The sequence below is a fragment of the Mauremys reevesii genome, linkage group 7 (genome assembly GCF_016161935.1).
Source record: "Mauremys reevesii isolate NIE-2019 linkage group 7, ASM1616193v1, whole genome shotgun sequence".
NCBI lineage: Eukaryota > Metazoa > Chordata > Testudines > Geoemydidae > Mauremys > Mauremys reevesii.
Window position 1 is genome coordinate 101,880,311 of NC_052629.1, and position 19,698 is coordinate 101,900,008.

General features: G+C 43.4%; 1 protein-coding gene across 3 annotated transcripts in view; it reads right to left on the reverse strand.

Moving 5' to 3' along the window:
• Positions 1-19,698, reverse strand: part of DNAH12 (dynein axonemal heavy chain 12) — a 179,587-nt gene that overhangs the window by 138,522 nt on the left and 21,367 nt on the right. For all 3 annotated transcript variants that reach the window (XM_039481288.1, XM_039481289.1, XM_039481290.1), the window contains 4 exons: positions 18,308-18,383; positions 16,905-17,063; positions 15,928-16,123; positions 14,835-15,023 (listed from right to left, as the gene is read on the reverse strand). In XM_039481288.1, coding sequence (XP_039337222.1) covers positions 14,835-15,023; positions 15,928-16,123; positions 16,905-17,063; positions 18,308-18,383 — 620 coding nt within the window. The remainder of the gene's footprint in view (positions 1-14,834; positions 15,024-15,927; positions 16,124-16,904; positions 17,064-18,307; positions 18,384-19,698) is intronic.

Consider the following 19,698-nt stretch of genomic DNA (forward strand, 5'->3'; position numbering starts at 1 on the left):
GCTACATTCCGACACCCTTAATCTGTGGTTAGCCCCATTGAATTCAATTAGTGATACGTTACTCTGGATGTAGCCCAAGTATGAATACGGTTGTTGGAATCTACCCCTCAGGTACTTGCCCAAAGTAACCCAGGAAGTCTGTGGCTAATCTCGAGTCCCAGTCCAGTATCTTAACTATAAAGCTTTAAACCTTCACACTTTAATTTCAGGGACTGGAGGTGTTAGCTATTTAACAGATACATCCTTTATCCAGAATGGTAGTCATTTGAATTAAGTTAATGATAATAACAAAAACAAAAGAAAAAAATCAGACTTTTAAAGTAAAAATCCCTCCTCCTCTCCACTGCTTAGTTCTACAGGCAGCATAGAGTCTTCCATGACAAACATGATCAGAATTACTGATGTTAAAAAAACAAAACCAAACCCAGAATTTTCACTTATTATAATTAAAACACTTTCAAGCCGTCTAAATATATGGAAAAGAACAAAATTAAAAAAGGATGAGGGGAGGACACACCCATTTATTTTTCCTTTAAAGGGAAATTCACCTTTAGGGGCAAGCTTCAGCCTAGCTTTCACATATATTTCTGTAAATATTGCACATGCACATACACAGCCCTCACTTTACAGGTGCAAACACATATGCAAACTTTTTAAAAAATGCTAACATCTGTGCACAAGCAAAAAACAGTCACCAACTTCTTTCTGTAACTGTTGTTCCTCAAGTTGTGTTGCACATATCCATTCGACTGTAGGTGCATACACACCTTGTGCACAATTATCAGATTTTTCCCTCCGCAGTACCTGTTGGTGTGGTGTGAGTGCCCTCTGTTGCCTCATGCCATTGCATGCAGGTATAAAGGGAGAAGCCGCTCCCAACCCCCCATAGTTCCTTCTTACAGGAAACAGAAAGGAAGGAGGGCGGGTTGTGGAATGGACATATGCAACACATATCAAAGAACAACAGATACAGAAAAGGGTTAGTCACTGTTTCTTCTTCTTCAAATGACTTCACATATCCATCCACTGTAGGTGACTCACAAGCAATTCAAACCGGAGGTGGGCTTGGAATCTACTCGAACAGGAATTGTAGGACCACCTGTCCAAATCTGGCATCATCTCTAGACTGATGAGAGAGAGGGCATAGTGCGAGGCAAACATATGGATCAATGACAAGGTGGCGGCCTTACAAACATCCAGGATGAGCCAGAAAGGTAGCTTTCAAGGCCTGAGATCTTGTCAAATGAACCAACACTCTACTTTGGGTGAAATACCAGCCTTTCAGTAGCATAGATGAATACAGCTGGAAATCCAGGAAGATTTGGGTGAATACTAGATGACCCTTTATTCTGTCCAAAACTGCAATGAAAAGTCTTGATAAAGACTTAACTGGCTTAGTCTGATCCAGGTAAAAAACTAAAGCTTTTCTAACATCTAGAGCAGTGCTTCTCAAAGTCGGTCCACCGCTTGTTCAGGGAAAGCCCTTGGCGGTCCAAGCCGGTTTGTTTACCTGCCGCGTCCGCAGGTTTGGCCGATCGCGGCTCCCACTGGCCATGGTTCGCCGTCCCAGGCCAATGGGAGCTGCAGGAAGTGGCGTGGGCCGAGGGATGTGCTGGCCGCCCTTCCCGCAGCCCCCATTGGTCTGGGGCGGTGAACCATGGCCAGTGGGAACCATGATCGGACGAATCTGCGGACGCGGCAGGTAAACAAACTGGCCCAGACTGCCCGGAGTTTTCCCTGAAGAAGCTGCGGACTGGCTTTGAGAAGCACTGATCTAGAGTACAAAGGTTTTCTCAATTTTTACAAGAATGAGACTTTGGAAAGAAAATCAGTAAATAAATTGCTTGGTTAATGTGGAAACTGGAAACCACTTGAGTCAGGAACTTTGGATGAAGTTGAAAGAGTACTTTGTCTCTAAAAAAAATCCTGTGAAGAGGTTCTAATACCAAGTCTCACAGTTCCCCTACTCTCCTAGCTGAGGTAACAGCAATCAAGAAAGCCACCTTGATAGAAAGGTGTTATAGAGACTAGATTTCCAGCTGCTCAAAGGGAAGACCCATCAACTTTGATAGAACTAAATTTAAATTTCATGGTGTGGGGGAGGCTGTATACCTGTGTATATAATCTGTCCAAACCCTTCAGAACCCTGATGGACATAAGGTTTGAAAAAAGCGAGCAGTTATCCACGGGAGGGTGGAAAGTTGAGATAGCTGCAAGGTGGACTCTTATGGAACTAACAGCTAACCCTTATTGCTTCCGAAACAATAATCCATTATCTGATGAAAAGGAGCTAGAGCCAGGGAACCCCTCTCTGTGTGGACCAAATGGAGAATCTTGTCTATTTAGGAAGGTAAGCAGTTCTAGTTGAAGGCTTTCTCTATTTAGAAGAACTTTCTGTACTCCCTTAGAGCAACCTCCTTCCAAGGGTGTAAGCCATAAAGCATCCATGCTGTCAGGTGGAGGGCATTCAGGAGGGATTAAGTAGGAGGCCGTGGTCCTGGGAAATCACATCTGCATCCTGCAAAAGTGACAGTGGAAATCTTACTGATAGAGCTGTTAGCATCAAAACCCAATGCTGATTGGCCCGTGCTGGGGCTATTAGTATATGGCGAGAACGGACTTGTTTGACTTCAGACAAAACCTTGCCCTTCAACCAGGGTAGGAGGAAGGTATCTGTCAATGAACCTGGGTTGTTGCCTGCTTGGGAACAAAAAAAAAAAAAGATTACTTTTTTGTTTGCTTTTTTTGCTGACATGAGGAGTCCTCCACAGCTGGAAAATGGACCTGGATACTTCTGGATGAAGAGAACACTGATAGTGATTTGTGAATTACCTGGTTAAATGATCTGCAAGAGTATTCTGAATTCCTAGAAGATGAGAAGCTTTAAGGCTGATAAAACTGGCAGTGCGAAAATTCCAAAGCAGAAGTGTCTCTTGGCATAACTTCTGTGGACTGGGCTCCGCCTTGTTTGGTTACATAACTGTTGTGTTGTTGGTGAACACCAACAAATTATGACCTTGGACATATGGAAGAAATGCTATGCAAGCCAAATGGATGGCCCAACGGTCCCTAATATGCATAGGCACTTTGGATTTTGGAAAGACCAAAGATCTTGCATCTGAAAGGGGTCCTAAGTGAGCTCCCCCAATCTAAATTTGATGCATCTGTGACTAGGGTGATTGCCTATTCTGGAGACGCAAAGGGAATTCTCACACAACCCCCTGGAGGTTCTACCTACCAGTCCAGGGAGAACAAGACCTGAATAGTACTTGAATCACCATTTCTATATGATGGCAGGCTGATGACTACACCACAGCTAGCCAGCCTTGTAACTTCCTGAAGTGCATTCTGGCATGCTGCACCACACAAATGCACACTGGCATATGCCTTAGAAGTTTGATGCAGTTTCGTAATGTAGTGACAGGATGTACCTTTAGAGCTACAGCAACAACCTCCATTGCTTGGAATCTCAGCTTTAGCAGGAAAGACCTGGCCTTTGTAGAGTCCTGGACTGCTCCAATAAATTCTATTCTTTGTACAGGAGTCAGGGTAGATTTCTGCGTATTGATTAGGAGCCTGTGTGTCAAAGGTGGACTGTATAGTTGCCATGCTGGATAGTACCTGAGACCTGGACTAGCTTCTTACAAGCCAGTTGTCTAGGTAAGACTCCTGACTTTTGCAGTAATGCTGCTACCACAGTCATGCACTTCGTTGAACACGTCAGGAACTACTGACAGGCCATAGGGAAATACTGTGAATTGTCAGTGGGATCCATTGACCACAAATCTGAGGAATTTTCAGTGGTTCTAGGGAACTGCCACGTGAAAATAAGGGTCTTAAGTCGAGAGCAGCATACCAGTTACCGGGATCTAGGGAAGGGATAATAGAAGCTAGAGTGACCATCCAGAATTTTATTTTCTTTAGGATCTTGGCTAGCAGTTTTAGATTTAAAATAGGTCTGAGACCCCTCTTTGCTTCAGGATTATGAAGAATCAGGACTAAAATCCTTGCCTTTGAGCAACATGGGAACTTCCTCTGTGGCCCCCATGAGAAGGAGAGACTGGACTTCCTGAAGTAGAACATTCTCATGACAGTGGTCCCTGAAGTCAGATGGGGAAGGGGGGATGGGAAGGAGGAACAGAAACAAATTAAAGGGTGTATCCCAGTTCCACCGTGCTTAGGACCCAGTGATCCATGATAATGCGGGACCAAGCACTTAGGAAGAGGGACCGAGGGTTGGCAAATATTGGGGTGGAAAAAGATATTCTGGGTAGTGGTTGACTGCTCTTAACAAACAGTTCAAAACGTTTGTTTAGAGGACCCAGTTTACCTAGATGAACTGGCAGCTACAGAAGACGAAGGAGGAGGAAGATGCCTCTTGTAACTTCTGCCCCTATTCCTGAACAGGTCCTGGGTATGAGACATGAAAGGCGGAAACCACTGGGTCTTCTGCAGGCAGAACTGTTTACTTTTTGTCATTAGTGTATAAATCCCCAGAAACTTAAGGGTTGCTCTTGAATCCTTAAGACTATGTAGTCTCTCATCAGTCTTTTTTTAAAAAAGCGAGAGGCCTTCAAATGGGAGGTCTTGGAGGGTTTGTTGCATCTCTGGGAGAAGACATGACAACTGCAGCCAAGAGGAATGCCACATAGTGATGGCAGAAACCATAGCTCGAGCAGCAGAGTCTGCCACATCTAGACTTGCCTGCAAGCTGTTCTGGCATCTAAATTGCCCTCCTCTATCATAGCAGTGAACTCCTGCTTTACCTCATCCGAAAGCCTGTCCTTAAATTCCTCATTATACCACAGGCTAAATTCGTACTGATCCAACAGAGCCTGCTGGTTCATGATTCTAAACTGTAAACCTCCCATAGAATAAAACTTCCTTCAGAATAGGTCCAGTTTCTTTGCTTCTTTCCCTTTTGGCATTGAGCCCTGGTGTCTCTGTCTCTCTTTTTCATTAGCAGCAGAGAGTTCCAGGGAGCCTGGAAGAGGATGGTTACAAAAATGTTCAAACCCTTGTGAAGGGACTGTTCTTCACCCTTTTTGAAGTGGGAGGAAGGGAAGACACAGTCTATCATAATGCCCTGACAAGAGCCAGAATTGCCTCATTAACAGGGAGAGCTACCCAAGAGGGTCCCGAAGAGGCTAAATGTCCACAAGCCTGTGTGATTTTTATTTTACCTCTTCCAGTTGGATATCCAAAGCTGCAGCCACCCTCCTCAACAAGGCAGCAAACAGAGCTGTAAATAGGGGAGTTTGGGGGAAGACTAAGAGAGGCAGGCAGAGGATCAGACAGGCTAGTGAAGGGAGTGTGCAGTGTTTTGGTGCTTGTTGGGGTTTTGTTTTGCTGTGGGTGGTGGTGTTTTGGTTTGGTCTGTGTTTCCCAGATACCGGTATACAGGATTTAGGTGAGAAGTCTATGACAGATACAGAGGCAGCAGTAGTAGTGACCCAAGCAGTGGAAGACACAATGAAGATGTGGAAGCTGCGGCATGTACACGATCCTGGAGGGGGTACCTGATAAGAGTTTCATCTGCATGAAGTGCCGCCTGATAGAGCTGATGGAAGAAAAGATCCGAGGATTGGAGATGCAGGTGGAAACTCTGGTTGAGTTTAGAAGGGGGTTCGAGTGGATGATGGAGCAAAGACATGAGAAGTCTGAATGGAAAAAGCTCAGACTTGCAGATGGAAGAAGGACCAAAAAGCTCTGAGGGGAGACTGCAGGGTGAGGAAAGTGGACAGTAGAAGCACGTGACTAAGAGAATGAGGCAGAGGAAAAGACGGACTAGTGAAGGAGAAATAGAGCTCAGGAACAGGTTTGCGGAGTTGGAAAATGAAGAAGGGACACAGCAGGTGGTCGCTGAAGGTGAGAGGGCAAGGAAGAAGAGAACAGAAGCTAGTCCTATAAGAAGAGGGGAAGAGTCAATGGAGATAATGACACCAAACATGAGCCCCAGGAGGATATGGGATGGATTGCGGAGGATTGCAAGGGTGAATAGGAATTGAGAGGACTTGCAGCCAGAGGGAACGAGGATAGACTGGAGAATCACACCATCACCAGGAAAAGGCAAGTCTACGTGATTGAGACTCCTTACTGAGAAGAATAGACAGGCCTGTAACCAGAGCTGATCCAGAGAACAGAAGGGTGTGCTGTCTGCCAGGTGCTAAGATACGAGATGTGGACCTGAGGCTGAAGAGGATCCTAATGGGAGCGAAAGAATCCACTGATTGTCCTTCATGTGGGAACGAATGATACAGCTAGATTCTCGCTGGGGAAGACGCTTAAGAAAATCAAGGCCCAGGTGATCTTCAGTGGGATTCTGCCTGTTCTTAGAGAAGGGCAACAAAGGTGTGACAAGATTATGATGATCAACAGATGGATCAGGCAGTGGTGCTATAAGGAGAGCTATGGGATGTATGGCCACTGGGAGTCATTCATGGACAGAGGACTGTTCTCTTGGGATGGACTTCACTTGAGTAGGGAGGGAAACAGACTTCTAGGATGGATGCTGGCACAACTGATTAAGAGAGCTTAACTAGGGGATGGGGGGGGGTGGGGGGGAGATGTCAGGGTAATCTCCATGCTGATTTTTAACATGAAAAAAAAAAAAAAAAAAAGGAAGAAGGCAGCCATGGTGGTAGGTGGTGGTACAATGTCTGGGCCTAATCGGGTAAGAAATGTGTGTGAAAAAACAGCAAGCAAATTAAGATTGTGTACACACCAAAGCACAAGGAAAAAAACAAAAAAAGAGGAACTAGAGTTACTGGTAAGTGAAGGAAGTTATAGATATATAAAACCTTGGTGGACCTTGGTGAGTCAGTAGTGTAGTATAGATATAGATATGAAAAGACAGAAAAAAAAATAAAGATGAGATAGACTGTAAAGAAATAAGAAGGGATGGAATGGATAAGACAGAGTCTGTCTGGGAAAAATCACATTGGGGAAGAAAGTGTGAAAATAGAATGAATTATATTGTAAAAATAGAAAGGATTAAAGAAATGCTTTGTGTACCTTTAAGCAAAGAAGAAAGCAAGCAAATCAGGTATCAGTATCAGGAATGCAGACATTAATTAAAACTCCATATACGGGGCAATTGGTGAAATGTTAGCCTCGATAGAGTATAAGTAAGAGTAGGATATGCATGCTGCCATGCTGGCCTCAAATTTAGTTTTACAGTTTTTTTGTCTTTTTCCCTTTGTTTTGTTGTTTTCTCTATTATTAGTTAAGATAGTTTGTGTGTTGCATATGGTGCTACATTTATCATTATGAGGCTGTGCTAATACTGAGTAAACAAAACAGAGTCTGAAAACAAAGTGAAGAGTCTAAAGTTTGATAAAAGCTAGCCTCCCTGAGTCCTCTAGATAGTGAGTGGTGCTATATACCACCCATAGTGTGGTGTGGGTGTTGTAGGGGGGGGTAGGTCTGGGGGGTGTAGGGGCATGTCGTGTCTTTGTCCTTTCCTCGTCACCTTTTGGTCCCCACCTGTCACACCTGCTCACCTGTGTCACCAGTAGCTGTAGCACGCAGCAGCTGCACCACCACACCCAGGCAAGCACAACAGGCTGGCTAAACCAGGTTGAGGGCGTGAGATAGGGCTTTGTCTGAGATAGGGCTTTGTCTGATCCGACAGAGTGAGACAGAGACTCGGATGGACGAGAAGAGAAAGCGGTAGAGGATGAGGACCAAGACTCAAAGGGACGGTTTCTGCTGCGAAGCGGTACGCTAGGAGCGTGTGAGCACGCTAAGAGCACCTGTAAGTCGTGAAAGATGCCCCTTCAACCACCTCGACGACTCTTTCTTGTCCATTGGAGAATGGGTGCTGGGAGAGAGAGAGAGAGAGTCCTCAGCTCTCTCAGCACTTCTCCTCATCTTATCATCTCCAACTTCTGAGTCTTCCCAATTTCATTGTCCGTATGCGATGGGCTCCTGGCGCGATGGGCGGGGGTGTGCAGGTGTGCTGCGCTGGGAGAGCTGTGGCAGGACCTGCAGCTGAAGCCTCAGGTCTAATGGTCGCCTTGCTCGCCTGCTGAAGCATTCTGGCTCTGACTCCGTAGCAAGAGGAAGGGGCTAGAAAAGGTGTCCTAAACATTGTTTGCTTCACAGAACCCTGGCCAGCTTATCGCGGCTGGAGGGGATCCCATCTTATGCGGTCGAATAACAAAACTTCAAATAACAAACCGCAAGGTGACACCACTCATTATTGGTACATGGAACGTACACACACTTCAAGATAACCCCTCAGCAGATCGACCAGAAAGAAGAACAGCCCTGGTCGCTAGAGAGCTCGCAAGATTTAACATCGATATTGCGGCCCTGTGTGAAACTCGTCTAGCCAACGAAGGTCAGCTCACAGAAATAGGGGGTGGTTACACATTCTTCTGGTGTGGACGTAGCAGTGACGAACGTCGTGAATCTGGAGTTGGCTTTGCGGTTAAGAATCAACTTGTCCGCAAATTTGCCAGTCTTCCCAAGGGTGTGAACGACCGACTCATGACACTGCATCTTCCACTACCGAGAGGAAAGCAAGCTATACTAATCAGCGCTTACGCACCCACAATGACGAATCCGGATGAAGTAAAGGACAAGTTTTATGAAGATCTTGATGCCCTACTCTCATCCATGAAGCATACCGACAGGCTGATTCTACTTGGCGATTTTAACGCAAGAGTAGGATCTGATCACTCTGCCTGGGATGGCGTCATTGGAAAAAATGGAATCGGCAAATGTAACAGCAATGGCCTACTACTCCTGAAGACATGTGTGACTCATGATCTGATCATTACCAATACTATCTTCCGCCTGCCCACTTGCAAAAAGACGTCCTGGATGCATCTACGCTCCAAGCACTGGCATCTCATTGATTATGTCATCGTGCGGAGGAAAGACAGACAGGATGTAAGGGTGATTAAGGCCATGCCGAGTGCTGACTGTTGGACTGATCATAGACTCATCATCTCTAAATTAAGCCTTTACATCAAGCCAAAGAGACGTCCGCAGGGAAACAGAGCTGTGGTGAAAAAGATTAACGTCAGTAAACTGAGGAACCCCAATACAGCAGCTTTACTAGCAGAAGATCTTGACAACCAACTCTTAGAGCTGCAATTAGAGGAAAATGCTGAGAAGGACTGGGAACGCTTCCGGAATATTGTGCACTCTTCTGCACTAAAGGTTCTTGGACCTTCACACAGGAAACAGCAGGACTGGTTTGATGAAAATGATAAAGAGATCAAGGCCTTACTTGCTGAAAAGCACCGCCTTTACCGTGCTCATCAGAATGACCCGTCGTCATCAGCTAAGAAAAATGCCTTTAACAACACTCGCAGAACCGTACAGAGCAAGCTTCGCAAGATGCAGGACTCCTGGTTGAGTGCCAAGGCAGGTGAAATCCAGATGTTTGCTGATAGAAACGATGCCAAACGGTTCTACGAAGCCCTCAGATCCTTGTACGGACCTCGGCCCTTAGGGAGCTCTCCTTTACTGGATTTAGATGGTGTAACTCTCATTACTGAGAAGACTCTGATTCTACAGCGTTGGGCTGAGCATTTTCAATCCGTACTGAACCGCCCATCTTCCATTAATAACAAGGCGATTGATAGAATGCCCCAGGCGGATATCAACCACAGCCTGGACGTTCCACCATCAGAGACTGAAATCCTACAGGCCATCAGCCAGCTGTCCAGTGGCAAGGCCTCAGGATCTGATGTGATCCCAGCAGAAGTTTATAAGGATGGTGGTGCAGTGCTTGTCGACAAACTCACTCAACTGTTTCAGTCCTTCTGGAATCAAGGGTCTATTCCTCAGGAATTGAAAGACGCGTCCATCGTACACCTCTATAAGAGGAAAGGAAATCGAAAAGTCTGCAATAATCATAGAGGAATATCATTGCTTTCCAGCGCAGGCAAGATCCTTGCACGAGTGTTGCTGAATCGCCTGATTGACCACCTGGAACAGGGTCTATTACCCAAGACACAGTGTGGCTTTCGTAAAGAGCGTGGCACTGTGGACATGATCTTCGCAGTCCAACAGCTCCAAGAGAAGTGTCAAGAGCAGAATCGTGAACTGTACACCATCTTTGTGGATCTCACCAAGGCTTTTGACACTGTCAGTCGTGAAGGTCTGTGGCGTATCATGTCGAAGTTTGGGTGCCCTGATAGATTTATCCTGATGGTACGTCAGTTCCACGACGGCATGACGGCTCGTGTTCTGGACGACGGAGAAGCTTCAGAGGCCTTTCCCGTCACAAATGGCGTCAAGCAAGGGTGTGTGTTGGCACCGACCCTGTTCAGCATGATGTTTTCAGCCATGCTGTCAAACGCCTTTCAGAACAGTTCCTTGGGAGTCAGCCTGAGATACAGGACTGATGGGAAACTGTTCAACCTGCGAAGACTCCAGGCTGTCACCAAGATAAAGGAGACTGTGCTACGAGACCTCCTTTTTGCTGATGATTGTGCCCTGAATGCTGGATCAGAGCAGGAAATGCAAGCCAGCATGGAAAAATTCGCAGCAGCATGCGATAACTTTGGCCTCTCATCAACATAAAGAAAACCGAAGTGATGCACCAGCCAGCTCTGAAAGCCCAACACCAAGAGCCCACCATCACAGTGAAGGGGCAAAAGCTGCAAGTAGTGGACCAATTTACATACCTTGGCAGCACCCTCTCCCGCGCAGTGACAATTGACATCGAGGTCAACTGCAGAATAGCCAAGGCAAGCTCTGCATTTGGCGGACTGCTGACCAATGTGTGGGACCGCCGTGGAATAAGCCTTGCTACAAAGCTTAAAGTCTACTGAGCAGTAGTGCTAACTACCTTGATGTATGCCAGTGAGACCTGGACTGTATAAAGGAGGCACGCTAGGCAATTGAACCACTTCCACATGACTTGCCTCCGCAGACTTCTGAGGATCCGGTGGCAGGATAAGGTGCCAGATACAGAAGTCCTCTACAGAGCAGGCCTGCCGTCAGTTTACACTCTGCTTATGAAAGCCCAGACATGCTGGGCAGGCCATGTTGCAAGGATGCCAGACCACCGCATCCCCAAATAGCTCTTCTATGGTGAGCTGTCTCAAGGAAAGCGATCGCACGGGGGACAAAAGAAGCGATACAAAGATACGCTGAAAGCCTCTCTTAAGTCCCTGGATATCGACATCACCTCCTGGGAAACCCTGGCACAAGACTGATCGACATGGCGTACGCTGATCCACCAAGGCTGCCAGTCATCTGAAGCCAGAAGGATAACCCTAGCACAAGAGAAGCGAGCACTCTGTAAAGCCAGAGCTGCAAATGTTGTAGCAGTGGTGCCCACACATGTCTGCCCGACATGTGGCAGAACATTCCGTGCCCGTATTGGCCTTACCAGCCATTTGCGGACGCACCGTGGACAGCTCACAACCTGATAGATGTTAAGGTCTTCTTCGAAAACGATGGACGAACATCATCAGACCACCGGGATCTGATTTGGATATGGATAGAGACCTTTTTAATGAAGTAAATACTAATGGGAATTGTGTGATCATGGGAAACTTTAACTTCCCAGATATAGACTGGAGGACAAGTGCTAGTAATCATAATCGGGCTCAGATTTTCCTAGATGCGATAGCTGATGGATTCCTTCACCAAGTAGTTGCGGAACCAACAAGAGAGGATACCATTTTAGATTTGTTTTTGGTGAATAGTGAGGACCTCATAGAAGAAATGATTGTAGGAGACAACCTTGGTTCAAGCGATCATGAGCTAATTCAGTTTAAATTAAATGGAAGGATAAACAAAAATAGATCTGTGACTAGGGTTTTTTATTTCAAAAGGGCTAACTTAAAAAAATTAAGGAAATTAGTTAGGGAAGTGGATTGGACTGAAGAACTTGGGGATCTAAAGGTGGAGGGGGCCTGGAATTACTTCCAGTCAAAGTTGCAGAAACTATCAGAAGCCTGCATCCCAAGAAAGGGGAAAAATTCATTGGCAGGAGTTGTAGACCAAGCTGGATGAGCAAGCATCTCAGAGAGGTGATTAAGAAAAAGCAGAAAGCCTATAAGGAGTGGAAGATGGGAGTGATCAGCAAGGAAAACTACCTTATTGAGGTCAGAACACGTACGGATAAAGTGAGAAAGGCCAAAAGACATGTAGAGTTGGACCTTGCAAAGGGAATTAAAACCAATAGTAAAAGGTTCTATAGCCATATAAATAAGAAAACAAAGAAAGAAGAAGTGGGACCACTAAACACTGAGAATGGAGTGGAGGTTAAGGATAATCTAGGCATGACCCAATATCTAAACAAATACTTCGCCTCAGTCTTTAATGAGGCTAATGAGGAGCTTAGGGATAATGGTAGGATGACAAATGGGAATGAGGATATGCAGGTAGAAGCCAAACTTGAACAAGGACTAAATTGGGGGGGGGGGGCGGCGGGCAGATAATCTTCATCCAAGAATATTAAAGGAACTAGCACATGAAATTGCAAGCCCATTAGCAAGAATTTCTAATGAATCGATAAACTCAGGGAACTACAGAGCATTCTTTCCTGGGTGTCTGGCTGGTGAGTCTTGCCCACATGCTCAGGGTTTAGCTGATTGCCATATTTGGGGTTGGGAAGGAATTTTCCTCCAGGGCAGATTGGTAGAGGCCCTGGGGGTTTTTCGCCTGCCTCTGCAATATGGGGTACAGGTCACTTGCTGGAAGATTCTCTGCATCTTGAAGTCTTTAAACCATGATTTGAGGACTTCAATGGCTCAGACACAGGTTTGATACAGGAGTGGGTAGGTGAGATTCTATGGCCTGCGTTGTGCAGGAGGTCAGACTAGATGATCATAGTGGTCCTTTCTGAACTTAAACTTGATTAGAAAGGGGAGAAGCAGACTTTTGTCACCACCTCCTTAGGTGAAGAAGAAGAACTGGTTAAGGGTTGTTGAGGTGGAGCCCTCTCCAGTTCCTCCCTAGAAGAATCCAGAGTACACATTTCCCTGTGCATGGTACCAGTCCTGGTACTGGAGGTAGGTAGATGCTGCCCTGTTGTAGATGTTCCCGATGCCTAGCCAACGTAGTAGGGTGGGAAGGGAGTAGAGATGCTCTAGGCTGTAAAGGGAATCCCCAAGGGTAGCAAAAGGCCCATTGAAATGGAGGTGGGACCCAGTTATGTCCAGGCCATTGGTCCTTGGAATGCTGAGCATGGGGGCTGCTGAACAGATCAGCTGAGACACAAGAGTTGACCTCAAAGACTGATGAAGAGCCCTCTTCCTCAGGCTGAGGAGGAGCTGACTCTGTCAGTACTGGAGATACCAGTTCCAAGTCTGCAGATGGAGGAACTGGCGAGATCATCACTTCCCTCTAGAGCTTCCCTCAAGATGGAATCCTCCTGAGGTGCACTGAATGTGTGTTGGGGCTGGAGCCGGAACTATTGAAGCATATATGGCAGATCCCAGTATTGGTGAGGAGTCCTGAATAGCTGGGGAAACCAGTACCGACAGGTTCAATAATTACTGAACTGCCTCAAAAGCCTTGGTCGTAGATGGCACCAGAAAAGAGCTCTTGGATCTTTGGTATTGAAAGGTGCATCGGCACTTCAGGGATCAGTTTCAACAGGCCTGTCCTAGGCTCTGGAGTGAATGACCCCTCTTGGTTTAAGGACTATGCCTGGGAGTGCCTCTTCTTTGAGCACTCCTGTGTATCATTGCCTCCACTTGTTGCTTTCACCAAAGATCTAGACAATGCCGGTACTGAGTCTTTAGAAGACTTACATTGCCTCTTCTTCAGTATCACTAACAAAGATCTGCTTCTTGACTCAGTCAGATCAAGGGGAGCACTCCTAGCAGATCTGGACATGCTTGATACCTGTTCTGCACAGGAAGGATCTGATGGTGGGCAAACTGCAGGCTCCATGAGCAGACTGTTGAGTCTAGTTGCCTTTTCTTTAAGCAGAGCTTGAACCCCCTACAAATGTCACCTTTGTCACTCACATACAGCTCCCACAGACATTCAAGGCAGCTGGGATGCAGGTCATTTACTGGCATAGACTTGTTACCTGAGTGACAGGTCTTAAAGCCCAGAGACCAAGGCATGAATCCGGTACCAGAACCAAAACGGAAACTGGTGATTCCATGATACTAAATACTAACCTAAACTTACTCTTTCATCTAAGCTATGTATAGAAACTCTAAACTAGCCTAAAACCAACATAACTGGTACTATATACACTAAAGAGGGTAGGACTTTCAAATGCAAGGATAGCAGTTCCAACAACCATTACTGGTGGTATGAAGGAACTTAGGGAGGTCAGGGATGGCTCTGCCCTTTATACTTGCATGCAGGGGTCTGAGGCAGCAAAGGGCACTCATGCCACCCCAACAGGTACAGCTGAGGGAAAAATCTCCAACAATTGTGCATGAGGTGTGCACAAACCTACAGTGGAATGGATGCGCACTCACTCAAAGAAGTAGTGTTGGGCTTTATGGGTCCAAACTCTATTTGTCAAGCTGCTCACAATGTTCTCACTGGGGAATAGTCTGTGAGACAGAGGGTATCCAGGCCTCCCTCTTCAGACTGTTTAGTGCATATGTTGCCATTGGCAGTAAATACTAACCATTAGATGGCACATAGGCAATCACTGGCTCCTGGTCCAAGGCACACCAAAACACACCTCAGAGCTCAGCATCCTGACTGCCATAAGGAATCATGCTCTGCATTGCAGAATCCTTGCAGCAGAGACAATGTACCAGGCTACATCTCTGTTTCTAAACTCTTTTCTGGCCAGGGCAGGATATGATCCTAAATTATTAACATCTTCATATACTCTGTAACGTTACACATACAAACTCCAGAGGTAAATAAAGATTAAACTGCACCTGCAGAGTCTGCCCTATCCGGGTCACTATAAAGAGAATGGCTTCTTCCAGATCTTGAATGCTTGGATAGAACTCCATTTTCTCATCATCAAAAGTCAATTCCATCTTAAACAATGGCAGCCATCTTTTGTCTTCAGGATCAAAGAGTTTCACATAAGCTTCAATGGTTCTTCTCAATAGCTCTTTCAGCTAGACAATACCACACATTGACTTTATTACATGAAAACACCGAAAACTATCTCTTCCACTTTTTAAATAAATCAGGATTTCCATTTTACTTCAGTACCTTGAGCCTTGCCCAGAGCCCAATTAAATCAATAGGAGTCCTTCAATTGACTTCAGTGGGCATTAGATCAGACCCTTAAAAGTAACACTCACTTCTGTCAAAGTGTTTTTATCTGCTATTGTTACAACACAACTAATATTACTAGTGCACCCAAGCATTACTATAAATGACAGATAGAATATGATAATTATTTTTAATTTTTGTTTGCTTACTTTGTGCATTTGAAAGCACTTTGTATATAGTTAGTTTCAACCTTTTTCCTATAATTTTTTTTTCAGGGCTTGATCCTGAACACACTTACACATGAGCAACTTTAATCCCACTGAACATTATTCATATGTCTATGTATTTACACGACTAGGTCCTTTGTCAGTTTCCCTTCTTTGTATGTGTGTGTTTGCTTTAAAATACAGCAGCAGAGTAAAGGATTTTTTTTTAAATATGGGAAGTATAATTTTGCAACCATGAAAACTGGCTGGGGAATTCATCAATTTTATCTCTTTTTTTAACTGATTATGTTTCAAGTGATTGAGTCTCTTGAAAGAGACTATCAAACTGTTTTATGTCCAAAATTTTCATTTACTTTGGGGAAAATAAAAACACTTAATACTATCTAAGTATTTTACAAAAGAAAACTTTTTAAATATCTGGCAATATATTTTCCTAATCTAACTGGATTCCAGAGAATAGAGTTAACAATAAGATTTTAAATTAAAAATAACAGATGGTATATTGAACTGGCTTATTTAAAATTCACCAAATTATTACATATAAAAGTTAAATATTGTAGGTTCAAAAGATATTCACCTGGTTAGACATAAGTGTAGCCACACAGTTATAGAAAGAATCAACTTTATCTGACTTTACACCCTCTAATGCCTCCTTTCTGGTGAAGAGATTGATAACTCTTGGATACCATGTGTTCAGTAATTTCTCTTCTGTTTTTGAACAGTTTAAAGAAACATCATTCTTCAGTGATTCACAATCAATTGGACCTTTCAAACTGTTTACCAGAAAAAGAAAAACGAAGGACTGATATGAAAATTAAATTCTACGATCTAACAGGACAATTGTGTAGAACTGGGATCTTAGTCTTGTACTATATCTACCAAACTATGCAGTCTATTCTTCCTCTAAAGAAAGGTAAGCCTAAGTAATCCTTTTACGGTCAGATTGAAAAGCCCCAAAAACTAAAGAAGAACTGATACTGGGAACAGGATCAGCAACAAAGGTAAGGAAGATAAAACTGGATCTATCAACTGCAAGACTGGAGAAAAATAACCAAATGTAAATAGTAAAGGGAACATGTAATAGTGGAAAATGAGGAAATGAGCATTGGTGAAGTTTCCCTACAGCTAGCAATCTTGCTAGAAGAGAATATATCAATTTCTTCAGGTAAAAATACAGGGAATCAATCCTACTATATGTCATGTCTTGGTCCACTGAAGTCAATGGGAATTTAGCCATTGAGTTCTACTGCTCATGAGCTGGCCTTAAGAGAATTAATGGGAGAACATATTCCCAATGTACTGATATTACTCATAATGTACAAGCAGATGAACTATTTGTTCACAGCACAGAGTAGGAAAATTATGTTAAATGTTTTACAGTGTGATGTTTCCTACTTATAGGACCTTAAAGAGCCAAAATAACACATTAAGCATTTCATTATTCATATATCAAATTAAAATAAATTGCAATTTCATAAAATTGTTATTAACTACAAAAACACTGCTCATATAGCCAACATTTATAATCTTTTAATTCAACAAAAGATATTTTACCTGAAATTTGACAAGTCCACTATAAGTAATTTGGAAAATGTTGTGTAACCAATATCCAGTAAAATTTTCAGAGTAGGATGAAGAATGTGCAAGTTTGTGAGGATCTGACTTCTTGCTTGTATAAAACTATTATGCCATGGTCTGGAAAAATCCAGACCTCTGAAAAAGTAAAAGCAACAAGTGGAGAGAACAAACAATACACCATATTAAAGAACTTCAGTAAAATATCCTTTAGATCTAAAAAGTGTGATTTTTTAAATAAATAAATTATATATATACACACACACACACATTTATGCAGGCAAAGGTGTTATGCACATATCTTCAACATAATGTAGTGGAAGTTATATAAATAAACTGTTCACTCATCCATGAGATAATACACTCTATTTCAGATCAACTGGTTTTACCACCGGTTCACCATCATAAACTGTGATTTCATCAGATATTATTAACTCAGAAGGGTCAGACTGGATTAGTATTTGGGTGAGAGATGCAAGTGCTGGTGATTCAGCAAATGGCACTCTTGCTTCTAAATAAATATACCAACAGAATGTGACAGGGGGCACTCTGCTGCCATAATTGCCATCTTTCAGATTAAATTCAAAACCAAGTTCCAGACTACAAGTGGTCATTAAAATTCCCACTGCACTTTTCAAAAGAGTATTTGTATGAACCCTGACGTCCTAGTCAAATTCCAAATTAGGGATTTATATTCTACCTAAATCTCCCTACAGTTTCAACTTACTTCCTGTCCTAGGGCTGGATCCCGCACCACTGAAGTCAGTGGAAGCTTTGCCATCAACTTCAGTGATTGCAGGATGAGGCAGCCAAAGTGTAGTGAAGCATTGCTCTCTACTATTGAAAAGACGCATTTCATTCTAGAGGTAGCTACGTTTCAGTTGTGGGCAACATGATCTTTATGATTTGCATAATCAGGGCCAGATTCTGATATCCTTATTCATATTGAATAACACCTTACTTCATTAGTCCCATTGACTTCAAATAGAACTACTCTTGAAGAAGGGTGATGCTCAGTATGAGCAAGGGTGCCAAAATGTGCCCTGTAGTAAAAAATTTATAAAGAATTAATGATTCATTTGGATGTAAACTGCTATATAAGAACAAGAGCCTGATTACTGCTGAATTGCAGAATCAATACTAGAAGCCCAGTTATCCCATTATTGTGTTTATACATCTCAGTAAGAGTAGGGTGACCAGACAACAAGTGTGAAAAATTGGGACAGGGGAGAGGGGTAATAGGAGCCTATATAAGAAAAAGACCCAAAAATCGGGACTGTCCGTATAAAATCGAGACATCTGGTCACGCTAAATAAGAGTTGCCCAAATGTAACTGAAAGGGTGATTAGTCACTAGGCTTCTTCTTAACTTAATTTACTCACAAAGGTGATACCGGTAATGGTCCTTCCTTTTCATCTTCAAGTCCTTTTACATCAGGTTTCACAAGAACACTTCGCACTAGAATGCATTTATAAATATGTAACCATTAGAAGGAAATTTAACTATCTTTAATTTCCACAAAAGGAAACTGGCTGGTATTTTCTCTGTCTTTCTCTGGAGAGGACCAAGACTCTGGTATGATGTAAAAGCAGCAAAGAATCCTGTGGCACCTTATAGACTAACAGACGTTTTGCAGCATGAGCTTTCGTGGGTGAATACCCACTTCAACGGATGCAAGTATGATGGAGATTTAACTGTCACTCAAATCTTCAGAATATTTCCCCCCACAAAGGTCCCTGATGCGGCCATTTTAAAAGTTTGTATTGTCGAGTATGTTTTGCGGAAAACTGATATTAAATAAGGAATCTCCTTTTCCTATCAGACTGTCCTTTAATCTTCATAAGGTTTTGGATAAACTAGTGCTTAATATGTAAAATAATTAGAACACTTAAAAAAACTTCCACTGGAGTGTATGTGACAGGGCACTCTGCTGCCATAAGTGCTGTCTTGTTCATATCAAATTCTAAACCAAGTTACAGACTATAAGTGGTCATTAAAGTTCCCACTTTTCAAAAGAGCATTGGTAGTAGTAGGGACACTATGAACATGCCGGCAACATTTTAAATTAAAAGAATAACCTAACCTATTAATTTTAAATATTAGCCACAAAAATATCGGGTATAAAATTTTATCACAAATACTTTTGCAGTTTTCAGAAACTTTTAGTGTGAAAAAAATTATGGAAGCTTTAGATTAAAAAAAACCTAGTTTTAAAATTCCATTTTAAAATCTTTTGAAAACAAGTTTCAGAAATGTCATAAAAACATAAGAACATAAGAACGGCCATACCGGGTCAGACCAAAGGTCCATCTAGCCCAGTATCTGTCTACCGACAGTGGCCAATGCCAGGTGCCCCAGAGGGAGTGAACCTAACAGGCAATGATCAAGTGATCTCTCTCCTGCCATCCATCTCCATCCTCTGACGAACAGAGGCTAGGGACACCATTCTTACCCATCCTGGCTAATAGCCATTTATGGACTTAGCCACCATGAATTTATCCAGTTCCTTTTTAAACATTGTTATAGTCCTAGCCTTCACAACATCCTCAGGTAAGGAGTTCCACAAGTTGACTGTGCGCTGTGTGAAGAAGAACTTCCTTTTATTTGTTTTAAACCTGCTGCCTATTAATTTCATTTGGTGACCCCTAGTTCTTGTATTGTGAGAATAAGTAAATAACTTTTCCTTATCCACTTTCTCAATATCACTCATGATTTTATATACCTCTATCATATCCCCCCTTAGTCTTCTCTTTTCCAAGCTGAAGAGTCCAAG